Raw genomic sequence first — 13,301 nt, 5'->3', positions numbered from 1 at the left:
ATCAAGCTTATTATTTATATCTAAATCATTAGACATAAATATTTACAGTCATTAGTGCACAAAGGTTTCTTATAAGACCCTCAACTGATTTGTACAGTGGCTTATGTGCATATTGTACTTTACAAAGACAAATATCTAACTAGTAAAATATTTTAGAGCAGAACCAACCTAGAAAAACATGAAATCACTCACTATAAAAATCTTCCAAACAGCAAAAGTTTTCTATTTTTATTCTGCAACTGCTTCAAACTGGAACTTCAAAATATTAATTACATTAATAAACAAAATACATACAAATTGAGACGCACATTTAAGGGAATCGAAAATAAAATGCATTTAAAAAACAAAAACAAACATTAAAACTATGAGAGTTCACAATGCAATAAATGTAACAAAACAGTGTTTTTACAGCAATATTTATTTCATGTGCTTTTTTTCCTTAAATATGGTTGTTTGAATATTCATCAAAGGGCTCTAAACATAAGCAATATTATTGTAATAATAGTTCTGAAGACCACACCTACAGATGTTAAAAAGTTCCTTGCAAAGTAATGAGGGCAACAAATATGAATATGGATCAGATAATCAATAATTGACCATAAATGTGAACATTCATATTAAATGAGTATAAATCTGCATAAGTCAGATTCAAAAGGGACTTCAGGTTCAGTCTTTAGTAATTAAAATTTAACACCTAATAAACAGCTTTCGGATGGCTGGTAAAACGGATCATGAATATGGATCAGAGTCTTTCATCTCCGGGTTGGCGGGTTGGTATCTGCCATTAGTCCGCTTTTTCAACATCAAAACAAAGACCTGTGACAGATAGAGCCCATTAAAGTTCATCCCCAAAAATGATACATAATTTACTCATTCATAGGTCCTTCCAAACCTGTATGACTTTCTTGCATGGAACAGAAAAGATGTTTAAAAGAATGTCTCTTTGCGAAACAAAAAAGATGAACAGTGATCGAGAGAAAGTCATATAGGTTTGGAACGACATGAGGGTGAGTAAACGATGACAAACTTTTCATTTATTTCCCCAAGACAACCAAGGTCTACTCAGGTCAAGCCTGGGATTGATGGACATGCTCTCAAAGAGCAGGACACCGATTAAAAATCTCTTAAGGGACTACAGTGTAGGGCTGGTACGGTAACATCTTCTGCCTGTCATTGATGGCGAAAATCCAGGACGGCTTCACAAAGCTCAGACTTCCATTTTCCATCAAGGCCTATAAAAAGACAGAACAGAACAGAGAGTAAAAGAGGATGAAAAGGAAGAAAGGACCTTGACTCGTGACATTTTAAGAGTTGCGAGAGCAGAGGGTTTTCATTACTATGAGAATATCACGTGAATGTGCTGTGGGTCAAGACTTTCTCAAAGCCTTTCAAATGCAGTCTATTAAAGCATGACCATATGAAAAAGCCTGGGTGGAGTGACAATCTCTTGCAAAGCCTGACTAGCCTATGAAGCCACTTGTTACTGGTGGTTGCCAAGTAAACCCCAGAGAGCAATGAATTGAATTATAAATGACTGAAAATTGTAAAAATACAGCAACCGCACACTCAGGCCTGAAGATTGTCGCAAGACCGAAAGCTTGCTAATAAATTGATCTTGCACAGTGTTTGAGTGTGCGGCTGCTGTATTTATACAATTTTCCATGATGATTTAATGTAGCAGCACCTCTCTACAAGACTTTTTTGACGGATGAGCGGTGGTTCTTTTCTATTTTTTCAATTATAAATGACTGGAAACGTCCATTGATTTTTTTAATACTGGTTCTTTAAATAATTTTACAGTCACAAAGGGCAATTTGCAGTAGAAAAATGTACACACAGCATAGAAAATGACCACTTTCTTGACAACTTTGTGTATGTAATACTTTCAAATATCTAGCAAAGACAGCATTATGCTATTGAACTGAATTGAATCGACACTATTGTCTTCTTAGCTTTTTTCCACAATTAATCAACTTTACACAGTTATTGAACTGAACTGAATCAACATTGAACTGCAAAATGACACTATTGTCTTTTTAAGGCTGCTTTACAGTAGAATTTAAATTTGTCTCATATTTAATGAAGTTTGCATCATTGGTTCTGTTATTGTCCTGTTTATTACCGTGAAGCTGCTTTGAAACAATCTGTATTGTATAAAGCACTATAGAAATAAAGGTGACTTGACACCACCAGGTGACTTGTTCTGCTTCAAAAAGAAATAAGGAAGACTCACATCCTCAAAAGATTCGTCCCATCCCTCGCTGGTGATGACAAACTGGACCTTCTCGCTCATATAGTCTTCAACAGCTCTGAGGAATCAAACAGATCAGATCATATCATCAGTCACGCTCCACCTACAGCCTCTCAGAAGCGCTGCTGACGCTCAAAAGCACTTTAAATAGATTACAGACGCTTTACGCTCGTGCACTAATCTGAGTGCACGTCTGTCTCATACCCGTTAAAGGCGATGATGTAGCGCTGAAGTTGCCTTTTCTGGTTGTCAGGGAACTTGCCGTAGAGATAGAAGCGCTTCCCTTTTAGGAAGTCTGAAGGAGCAAAAATAAAGAGGATTCAATAAAGAGATGCTGTTGTTGATGCTCAAGACTTCTACGTCAGGGTGAACCGGGAGGCGTCAAACCTGGCAGCTCAGGGATGGGTTTATCCTCCTCTTCCTCCGCATCCGTGTTCTCATCTGTAGAGCCGCCGTACGGATCTTCATCCTTCACCTTTCCTGGGCTCTCCTTTGCTGCTTTTTTCTTCCTGCTCTCCATCTCCACCCTAAAACAGCCGAACACAGGAGCATCATACATCTGACGATAATGAACTTTATGACAGTCCAACATAAATGTCTGATAGGTGGCAAATATGATACGGCACAACAGTAGAAATGTTTTAACCAGTGGAGATTCTGCATCATCAAATTAGTCAAAATATTTAATAAATAAGCATGTACAGGGCTGGCCCATGTATTTGTGTTTATTAAATAATTAGGTCATTTTTAGCATGGTCTTTTTTTTGGAAAGAAATACTTTTTGCAATGATGCATTAAATTGATCAAAAGTGACAGAAAACACCTTTGTTGTATCACTGTTTCCATTAAAATGTAAAGCTGCAAAACTGTTTTCAACATTGATAATAAGAAATGTTTCTTGAGCAGCAAATCATCATATTGGAATGATTTCTGAAGGATCATGTGACACTGAAGACTGGAGTAAAGATGCTGAAAATTCAGCTTTGCATCACAGGAAAAAAATTATATTTAAAAAAATATTCCGATTGAAATCAGCAAACTAATATTAATAAATACATTTGACAAAAATCACAGTTTTTACTGTATTTTTAATAAAATACAGACATGGTGAGCAAAAGAGTCTTCTGTCAAAACATTTTTTTTTTTTAAATCCTACTGACCCAAACTTTTGACATGTAGTGTATGTAAAACTTTGCACAAATCTTTGGACCACAGATGAATTAAGACAACATTATTTAAAAGCCTGGATAATGAGAACATCCAAAGACAATTATGATCCTTTATTAACACATGATGGCAATGTATTCGTTTATTTTTTATTTGTTAGCACGCCATGTCAGCATCTATGGCTATATTCACGGCGAAAGCCAAGTTTAGCTACTCGAAAATAAAACTAAAATGTTTAAGATTCATCTTTTCAAAAAAAACCTTAAGACTACATTTGGGCAATATTTGTAACGCAATAAATATCTTACCTGTTCAGCTCATCTTCAGTGTCCATGCCAGACACGTCATCCTCTGTGAATGAGCATCAAAAAACATGAATCAGTAGGAGTAGACGTTAAGTCTAAAATTTTCACAAATTCACAGTATTATTTGTATTAATTTTGATAGTCCAGAAAATTAAATGCTTTACAAGTAAAAGATAATTTTCTAAGTAAGACTTTACAATAAGGTTCAATTTGTTAACTACAATAGTTACCATGAACTAACAATGAAAAATACTTTAAAAGCATTTATTAATCTCAGTTAATTTCAACATTTATGAATACATTACTAAAATCAAAAGCTGTATCTGTTAATACGGTATTATTTAATGGACCTGAGCAGACATGAGCTAACAATGAAGAGTTGTGTTTTCATTAACTAAAATGAACAAAGATTACACACTAACAAATGTATCGCTCATTGTTAGCGCATTAACTAACGTTAACTAATGGGACCTTGTTTTAAAGAGTTACTCTATTTTTTTGGAACGTGATAGACAAAGCAAAACAAATGAATATCAGTGTAAAAACAGATTCACATTATAAAACCTTTGAGACTAAAAGAAAACCCTCACAAAGGTCCAATAATAAAGCACATTATTGTGGCTAAAAGCATCTCCTCGCATTGCCTTGTTTGCGCCGCTCTGCATTTTCTCAATACAACTGTGCTAGTATACCCAGCTGTGGTAGAAATGCGAGATCAAAATCTCTACCTGCTGAAACATCTGCACCATTTGCACAGTATGCCGTCCAACCACTCAGCCCTAATGATGTTCATGAAAATGGACAATGATTCACCATTTTCTTCTCTCATAGGTTTTAAGTTGCATGAAGATGAAGAGCGAGGTTTGCTCACGCCAGCTCATGTGGCCCCTCGATTTACATAGAAATGAGAAACATGCCCAAGTCTCCTCTCTGCGAATGCTCCGGGCAATTGTCTGTAACGCACTTCCAGCCTCTCCAATCCTACTGCTCTCTTCATTTTTTTATTTTTCCTGATTGATTGGAGTGCTGCTTTACACGCACTTCATTAACCCGGCCTCTCCCCCTCCCTGAGTGACGGGCCAGGTTGACATATTAACGATTTTCGATGAGGGCATGAGCCTCAGGCATGCATGTAGTTGACACGCCTGTTCTGCCGTGTTCGGGCAGCTGAGCTTCTGAAAATGACGAAGAAGAGCACGGTTGACGCATCATTGCTGTGAACGAACAATGAAACGCCTTCTCTTGTACGTACATGACTGTCTCGGTTTACCTGCAGCATCTTACACTGATTCTGCTTAAAAAGGCGAGAACGTGTAAGTTCATGTAGGCGTTCAAATGCCCCTCGTTTATTAGGGTGAAAGGTCATTAGAGGTTTAAGCAAAGGGAAATTGAAGAAACTACATTATCACCCATTACCCTGACTTGTATGTAAATGCCTTTATTGACATCATGTCTGTTTTTTCAATGGATTGTGCACACCCGTTTAGGTTTTTATGTCAAAAGTGGAGAACAGCTTTTCTACAGTGCCGCTTTATTGACTTGTGTGTAAACCAGTGCTGTTGTTGTTAAAGGGTTAGTTCATCCGAAAATGAAAAGTTATTCAGTTATTATTTACTCACCCTCGTGTCGTTCCAAACACGCAAGACTTTCATTCATCTTTAGAACACAAATTAAGGTATATTTGAATGAAATCTGAGAGCTTTCTGTCCCTCCATTGACAGCTACGCAACTACACTTCAAAAAGTTAATGAAGAGATCATAAAACTAACCCATATGAATTGATCGGTTTAGTCCACATTTGTTGAAGAGAATCGATTGCTTTATTTGAAAAGGGTTGAATTTAGGCTTTTAGACTAAGAACCAATGAGGTTCATTCTCGTGTTACGCAGCACGTTTGAGCTTCTACAAGAACCAATGAGGTTTGTTCTCATGCGTTAAGCAAGTACGGCTGAGCTTCTGTTTATGCTTGCTGATTATTTATGTGAATAAAAGCCTCAATTCAATCTGTTCATCAACTTGGACAGTCACCTCTGATAACTGATCACTCTAAATTGTAATGTAGACATCCATTTTCTATAAAGCTGCCTCGAAATGATATGTAACTAATGTGAAAAATGATATACTAACAAATGTCCATTGAGTTAAAATGAGAAAAGTACATTTTAACATTATTCTTTGACTACCCATACACGAACCAGTCACCCTTCAACTACCAATTTAGTGGAGTTCTACAGATTTGTATGAAATCTCTCGAGCTGCAAGAAAGGCATGGACATCCATCAAAGCAGACACACACACACACACACACTACAGCACATCTAATCTAACTGATCCTGTAAAACCAGTTGCGGAAACCAATTCCAAAACCCATAATACTGTAGCATTAAAGCCAACAGGATATGCTTTTCACAACCCATTTTACTTTTCAGCGTTTTCAAGTGTAACAGGATATTCAGTGTGTTGTGACTTGTTGCACTACACATATTTTTGTCCAATCAAAAGCTCTCTATTATAAGAATGTCCCTCCCCTTGCATCAGACAAGAATGCAGTAGCCTTTTGTTATCAATGTGAAATAAGCACAATAAAAAAAGAAACAAAAAAAGACCCTGCATTTGTCATTTTTGATTTCATGTTGACTTTCTATTTTACTCAATTTTATTCTGTCTTTACCTGGGCCTTCCGCATCCGTTGAGCCACCATAGTCTTCTTCTTCCTTAATCGGCTGCTTTTTGGGGGTCACATGCCTCTTTTCTGGTGTTTTCTAGGGAGGCATGAGAAAAACGATGCTTATGCAATTGGTTTCGGATTAATATCACTGATGTGTTTCCTGCTTTCGAGTCAATGCATGTCACAAAGTCAACAAATCTGAGGAGGATGTCTCTATGGCAACAGCACGCAGCACCAAGGTTATGTTGCTCTTTTTATTCACACATAAAGACCATAATGGGAGGACTGCATTAAGACGGGTTTTCATGTTTCTTAAGACATGTTTCATAAAACATAAAAGCAATTACCGTTTTCTGCGTTTCCTCCTCACTCTCATCCTGTTCTGCTTCACTCTCTGAACTGGACTCGGCTCCATCCATGAGATACCTGAAAAACACAATGAGAAACAGCAGACTAAGTATTACTGGAACTGAATGGGAATGTGTGCTGTCCAAACATCAAGTACAGAAGCTGAAATAAGTTTGAATACTTTACTAGGGAAAGTAAACAGGACTGTGATTGGAAAAAAAATCCTTAATCACATCACTACCAAGAGATACACAAGCAAATCAGACCTGGTATTTATTTTATTTATTCATTTTGTACTTTTACATTTTGCACATTTGCTCCATTAAAGGAATAATCCATCCAAAAAAGAAATGTCATAATTTTTTTCTTCTTCACATTGTTTCAAATGTGCATGACTTTCTATTGTGAAACACAAAAGGAGATGTTTAGCAGAATGTCCAGAGCGCTCTTTTCCAATCAAAATGGAAAAAAAGTGTCATTATATTATTATAGCTTATGAGTCATATGGACTATTGTTATAAGTTACATCATTTATTTTACAGTCCATTGCAGTATAAAACAGAAAATCACCATCCACTTTCATTGTTGATAAGAGCAGCTTGGGTATTCTGCCCAACATCTCATCTTGGTTCATGGAAAAGGATACAATAATTTGATCAATTGTAAAAATTTTAAAGTTTTAGGTGAAATATTCCTTTAAACTGTACATGAAGAACATAAAAATACATCCACTTGAGTAAAAACGGAGATAAACAATGGTCGTCTACAGATTAAGCTTCTGTGAGCAGGATAGAAACACGCTTCTTCCTGCACTTCCCATTCCACCTGTATCACTGCCGGGGAAAGAAAAAAAACGGGTTTGTGCAAGGACACACAACCGAGCTGATCTGTGTTCGATAGGGTGAGAGACGTACATGGACAGATAACCCTCCTCATCTTCAAAGGAAGTGGCTGCTTTAATTACCCATGGCAGATGCAGCTTTTAAATACAGAATACATAATCTGAGGTGGGCACTCAAAGCAGACACAATGGAGAGCCAGGCACAGAACAACACAGCTGCCTCCCACTAAACCAATCGACGATAACAGACGAGACGACTGCTAAACGAATAAACACACAAAGCACACTCTGCGCTGGACTTAACACTAGCCTTTTATCAAGCAGCATTTATGATAATCTCTAGGACTGGACAATATGCAACATGGTTAAAAAAAACCATCAATATAATTATATAATACAGCCGTTTTGACAATCTTATACACATACGTGTCAAATATACATAGGGCTGTCAAATTGATTAATCGCATTAATCTAAAAATTCCACACACACACACACAAATACAGTATATGTATGTGTGTGTGTGTGTATATGTATATGTATATATATATTTATTTATTTATATATATATATATATATATATATATATATATATATATATATATATATATATATACACACACATACATACATATACATAATATATACACACACAGATACACAAACACACGTGTATATGTATATATATATATATATATATATATATATATATATATATTGTTAGAGGCGCTTAATCACGATTAATCGATTTGACAGCAGTAAATAGTTTGCAAGTAAATCAATTATTACAACTTATTTTTCATCTATAATGAAAAATGAAAACTACATCACATAAATTATTGCAATATTGATAATGTTGCATAATTTATATTCAAAATAATTGTGAATATTTGATAGGGTGAGGGACCAGTACAATATTACACAGACTAGCCAACAAATGCAGCGGTTCATTTATTTAATTGCCTGAACACAGCCATGGCTGTTTAGTTTGTCATCTTTAGCTTTTTCAACACAAGCCCGCCTGCAGAAACACCGGAGCACAAATGTCACACAACAGAAGGAATGTCAAATCTGAAATAAACATGATTTGTATGATTATCCACAAATAATCACCAATCTGCAGAGATCAAATCTTCAGCAGCAGCGTTTCAAAGACATTGGACCTTGTTTGCCCTTTTCTATGAGAGTAACTTTAGTAACCAAGTCATTCATTATTCAGAACACTTTTTGCTTCACATCGCTGCACGCTTTGAACGGGCTGCACAATCAGAAGGGTCATTAAAGAGACCATCACCGTCTGTAAAGTAATGAGCAGCACATCATCAGAGCTCGTGCATCTCCATCTCGCTTGAGTCATCTGGGTGCCTCGACTGGCAAATCTCACAAACTCAATATAAATCCGATAATAGGGCCAGATCGATCGGTGTAGTACTATAGTCTAGTTCCCTATAGGTAATTTAGGAGGTTCTTGCACAATATAGTCATAATTTAGTTTTCTACACTCGCTGTCAGAAAAACACTGAACATTCAGTCCACCTCATTAAAGTCAGAATCTGTCATTTTAATATTATTTATATACTAGTATAGTAGTATTTATTAATAATGAATCATTTAACTTTTTTAATACTTTAGTTTTGAATTAGCTTTTAATTCATATTTTCATACTTCAAGTTTTAGTAATTTTGCTACTGTATTGTGCATGTTACTTTGTTTTAAATATTTATTTTTACCTTTCATTTATTTTTATTTCAAGTTTTGTTTGAGCGATTTCAGTACTTTAACTTTAGTTATTCAGTTAGTTGTCAAGACAACATTTCTAGTTTTAGTCTAAGATTTTAATTTAATATTAATATTTTATCTCAGCTTATTTGAAATAAACAAAAAACCTTAATTTTACTAGTTTTAGTTTAAAACTACAACAACACTGGTCCGAATGATGGAGCCATTTAAAGGTGCTGTATGTAACTTTTTCACTCTACTAAAGCATAAAATACCATAATATGTTTGCATATATTGAGGAAACATGCTAAGTTCACATACACATTTCTCTGAAAAACACTTCTACAGCCAGTTATTTTACTTTGAAATGTGCGTTTCCAGGCTGGAATGTTTGTTTTTGTTATGGTCTGTGATACTGCACGTTGCCAATTTGCCATCGTTCCTGTTGCGTGTGCTCAAACTGGCAACCCGAGCGAGCGCCGTCGAGTCTGAGGAGCAGGCGGCGGGAGAAACGACGACCTCTGATATTTTTAATTGGACTGCAGTACCCATTTCGACCACTAGTTGTCATTCTTACAGACTGCACCTTTAAACATGCAGTGCAAAATTAATATTTGCTATAGCAAATGTTCCATAATCTGACCTCACGTCTGTTGACTGCTACTAATAAATGACAAACAAAAACGAAAGCTCTCTGACTCTATGCTGCAGTTCGTCTCACCGTTTGAAGGAAAGCTTCTGCTTTGTTTTGTGACAGTCCATCACCCACTCTTTCCTGATGATAATGCCTCCAGCTGCTTTCACCTGACTGTACTTGGGTGTGTTGGCAAACGCACAGCTGCAGGAGAGAGACAAAAAGCTCTGAACAACAAGCACGAGGCGTCTCTGAATGCTGACACATATCATGAGGCTCTGAACGCTTCATGACACTAATGGATGGGCTCCTTACATGAGGTGTGTGGAGTCTGAAGTCCAGTCGGGTTTGTATCGGCCTCCCATAGCCAGGGCTTTGTCCCGCAGCTCTCCGCGGAAGGGGTTCTGGAAGCCACTCAGGACAAAGACGACTCCCTCCATGATGCGGTTGAAAGCAACCGGTTCTGCTGACTTGGGCTTAGGTTTGGGTTTTGGCTTGGGCTCTGGCTTGGATTTAGGACTCTCCCTCTTGTCTGGTGTCTTTTGGCCTGGAGAAGAATTCAAGATTTGACACCATCGAGAAACTTAGTTTGTGCAGTGGCTCTTAAAGCAACACCAAGTAACTTTTCCTCTGCGGTCGCCCTACAGGTTGGGAGCGGAATTGTCCATTACCGCTGTCGTAAATAATTTAGCCTAGCGCAGCCGACTGTCGCACGCACGCTCGCTGTTTATCCAGCGCCGGCTTTGGAATGAACGATGTCCACAGACAAGGTAGAGTATGTTGCATGATTTCATGAAAGTATGATGTATTGCGACATCAGAAACGGAGAAAAACAAAATAATGACTATTGTAACGCTTGACGTAAAGCAAGTCAAATTGTAGTTTTCTTATGTCTCATTAGAACTACAGAAACGCGACCCGATCTGGCAATCTTACATAGCGTGGTTATAGCAGATACAGGACCGCACAGCGAATCCAGAAGTGCCTTTCACCCTGTTACGACTTAATGAACCACTGAAATGATTTTGGAAACATTATTTTAAGGTAAAAAATCTTACTTAGTGTTGCTTTAAAAAGGAAGCCTCGAGATGATGGTTGAAAAGTAGATAAAACAAACATTTAAATAAACTACTAAAACAACAAAAAATATCTATTTCATACATTGTTAACACAATAAGGTTCTATTTGTTAGTTAACTTCATTAGTAAACACAATGAAAAATACTTCTAAAGCATGCATTAACTGATAATTTCAACATTTATTAATAGATTATTAAAATCAAAAGATTTCTGTTCATATTATTTAATGGACTTGACATGAACTAACAATGAACAGTAGTATTTGTTTAACTAATGTTTACATTAATAAAGATGATTAATTAATACTACCAAATGTATGGCTTACTGTTAGCATTACCCATATATTTATATATTATATAATATAGCACAGCCCTGCATCGTGAAAAAAATTCAGATGATTTGCAAAAGGCTGAACCTTAAAATAGAAAAATGTCATGAATGTAACAAAATCAGCTGAAAACTGATTGAATAGTTGTAGCCTGGCTCAGAGGAATCATGTCTGTGGCATTTCTGGTGATTAAGGGATAATACAAGGCTTATTCACCTCACAAATGGTTGTAGAAAGCAAAAATGCACATCATGTTTTGTGAGAAAGTATGATATTCTATTTTTGGAATCAGCATCCCAAAATTAGTAGGAAACAAGTATTGGATTAGATTCATTCAGCAAATATGATGCACGCTGGTGTAATATATATTTCTTATTTTAATTCACCTCCTGTAAATAGATTTTTTTGTCTTTGAATAAACAGGATTCTCTCAGTGTTGAAAAACCTGGATATATGAGGAAGACTCATTTTAAAAGTATGATTTTTAGTCTTGGAAAAGTCATGGAAATTAATCAAATCTTATAGCATTTTTTATTTTATATACAATAAACCAAAAAAATAATAATCCTGATACAGTAAAAGCAGAAATGACTGGAAAAGTCATGGCGAATCATTGGTTTAAAAGAGCAAAATCCCTGAAGAACATTCAGCTTTTTAAAACTTCTTCAATCCAAAAATTTGTTTGAATTATTATTATTTTAATCCCTGGACACTCCTAGTTTCTGAGAACCACTGACTTCATGTGTTCAATGAATATGACATAATCTTGTTATTTACCGGTGGTGATGGGACTTGCAGTTGCACTAGTTCTTGCTTTAGATTTTGGAGTGGTAGAGTTTGGTTCAGAAGAGGCAGATGAACTGGGCTTTTTGGGCGGTGGACCGGTGGCTTCCAGACGCTCTTTACTGAACTCGAACTTCCTCTTCACAGGAGTCTTTAAAAAACACAACAGGAAACACATCAAACAGTGGTTCTCTAAGAACAGACTTTCTTTTACTCTGACGTGCTCTTTGGAGCTTGACAAGTACAATCACCATCCTCTCAACCATCATTCATACAGGATTGAAACATGACGGCAGAAAATAAATGTTTTATTTTTGAGAGAACTGTTTCTTTTAATGTTCAGAGTTTTTAAAGTCAGCATGAAATGGAAGTTGCGATAGTCTTTTCTTCCCTATTGTGACGTATATCGCAGTGAAACAGCTTCTCGGATCAGAAAAAATGTAGGGCGGGGCTTGATTTTGTCCTTGGGGAATTGATTGGATGGTTGTGGTTTGCTATTGGTGGATCTTGTGAGTGACAGCTTTCCCCGCCCTCATGCCAATAAACAGGTCATCAGAGAAGAGAAGACCTTGCAAGTGGGCGGGGAAGTTATTTTGATTAAAGATTATGATGTACATGAATTTAAATAAATAATGATGTGCATGGATCAATTATTTTTAATAAATACTGCGATATTCCATAAAAAATAAGAAAAGTCAATTTCGATTTCATGGTGACTTTAATATTTTCAAAGGGGAGCGTTTGATAAGCGCTGATGTCCTACAGCAGGTGGAGCATCTTCATCTCAGATCCTGCTAAGATTCAGTTTCTCCAGATCCAGTTATTATAAGGATATAATTCTGGAACGCTATAAAAGGTCAATAATCCATTGCAGGCGACTACAAAATATCTGCCACTTCAGCACAAAGACAATAGCATCCGGAACTGTGTTCGCATCGGAGAGATGATTTATGGGGACCATATGTGGAGCGGCTAATTTAATAAGGAAGTAAAATGGGCTCCTCGTTAGTTAGAGGACAGGAATACAGTTATATAGGGCTTGTTATATAGGGCTCCACACCTGAAGAGAGAAACACTGTGGTGTTTATGGTTGGTGGAGATATGTTAATGTTTTTGAGAGAAGTTCAAAAAAGTAAAAAAGTCAAATGTTTTTACTTGATCAAAAATAGAGTGAAATATA

At 36.5% G+C, this 13,301-nt stretch overlaps 1 protein-coding gene across 3 annotated transcripts in view; it reads right to left on the bottom strand.

Annotated features, from left to right (window-relative positions):
* Positions 1-400: 400 nt before the first annotated feature.
* xrcc1 (X-ray repair complementing defective repair in Chinese hamster cells 1) overlaps positions 401-13,301 on the bottom strand; it is a 68,805-nt gene continuing 55,904 nt past the window's right edge. For all 3 annotated transcript variants that reach the window (XM_056259462.1, XM_056259461.1, XM_056259463.1), the window contains 10 exons: positions 12,116-12,272; positions 10,247-10,478; positions 10,019-10,135; positions 6,739-6,817; positions 6,395-6,485; positions 3,727-3,769; positions 2,639-2,778; positions 2,456-2,546; positions 2,234-2,309; positions 401-1,232 (listed from right to left, as the gene is read on the bottom strand). In XM_056259462.1, the coding sequence (XP_056115437.1) occupies positions 1,125-1,232; positions 2,234-2,309; positions 2,456-2,546; positions 2,639-2,778; positions 3,727-3,769; positions 6,395-6,485; positions 6,739-6,817; positions 10,019-10,135; positions 10,247-10,478; positions 12,116-12,272 (1,134 nt within the window). In that variant the 3' untranslated portion in view covers positions 401-1,124. The remainder of the gene's footprint in view (positions 1,233-2,233; positions 2,310-2,455; positions 2,547-2,638; positions 2,779-3,726; positions 3,770-6,394; positions 6,486-6,738; positions 6,818-10,018; positions 10,136-10,246; positions 10,479-12,115; positions 12,273-13,301) is intronic.

The sequence above is a fragment of the Rhinichthys klamathensis genome, unplaced genomic scaffold, assembly GCF_029890125.1.
Source record: "Rhinichthys klamathensis goyatoka isolate OS25496 unplaced genomic scaffold, OSU_Roscu_1.1 h1tg000168l_1, whole genome shotgun sequence".
Classification (NCBI taxonomy): Eukaryota; Metazoa; Chordata; class Actinopteri; order Cypriniformes; family Leuciscidae; genus Rhinichthys; species Rhinichthys klamathensis.
The sequence above is the reverse complement of the archived record's forward strand: the minus strand, read 5'-3'. Positions and strand labels throughout refer to the sequence as shown.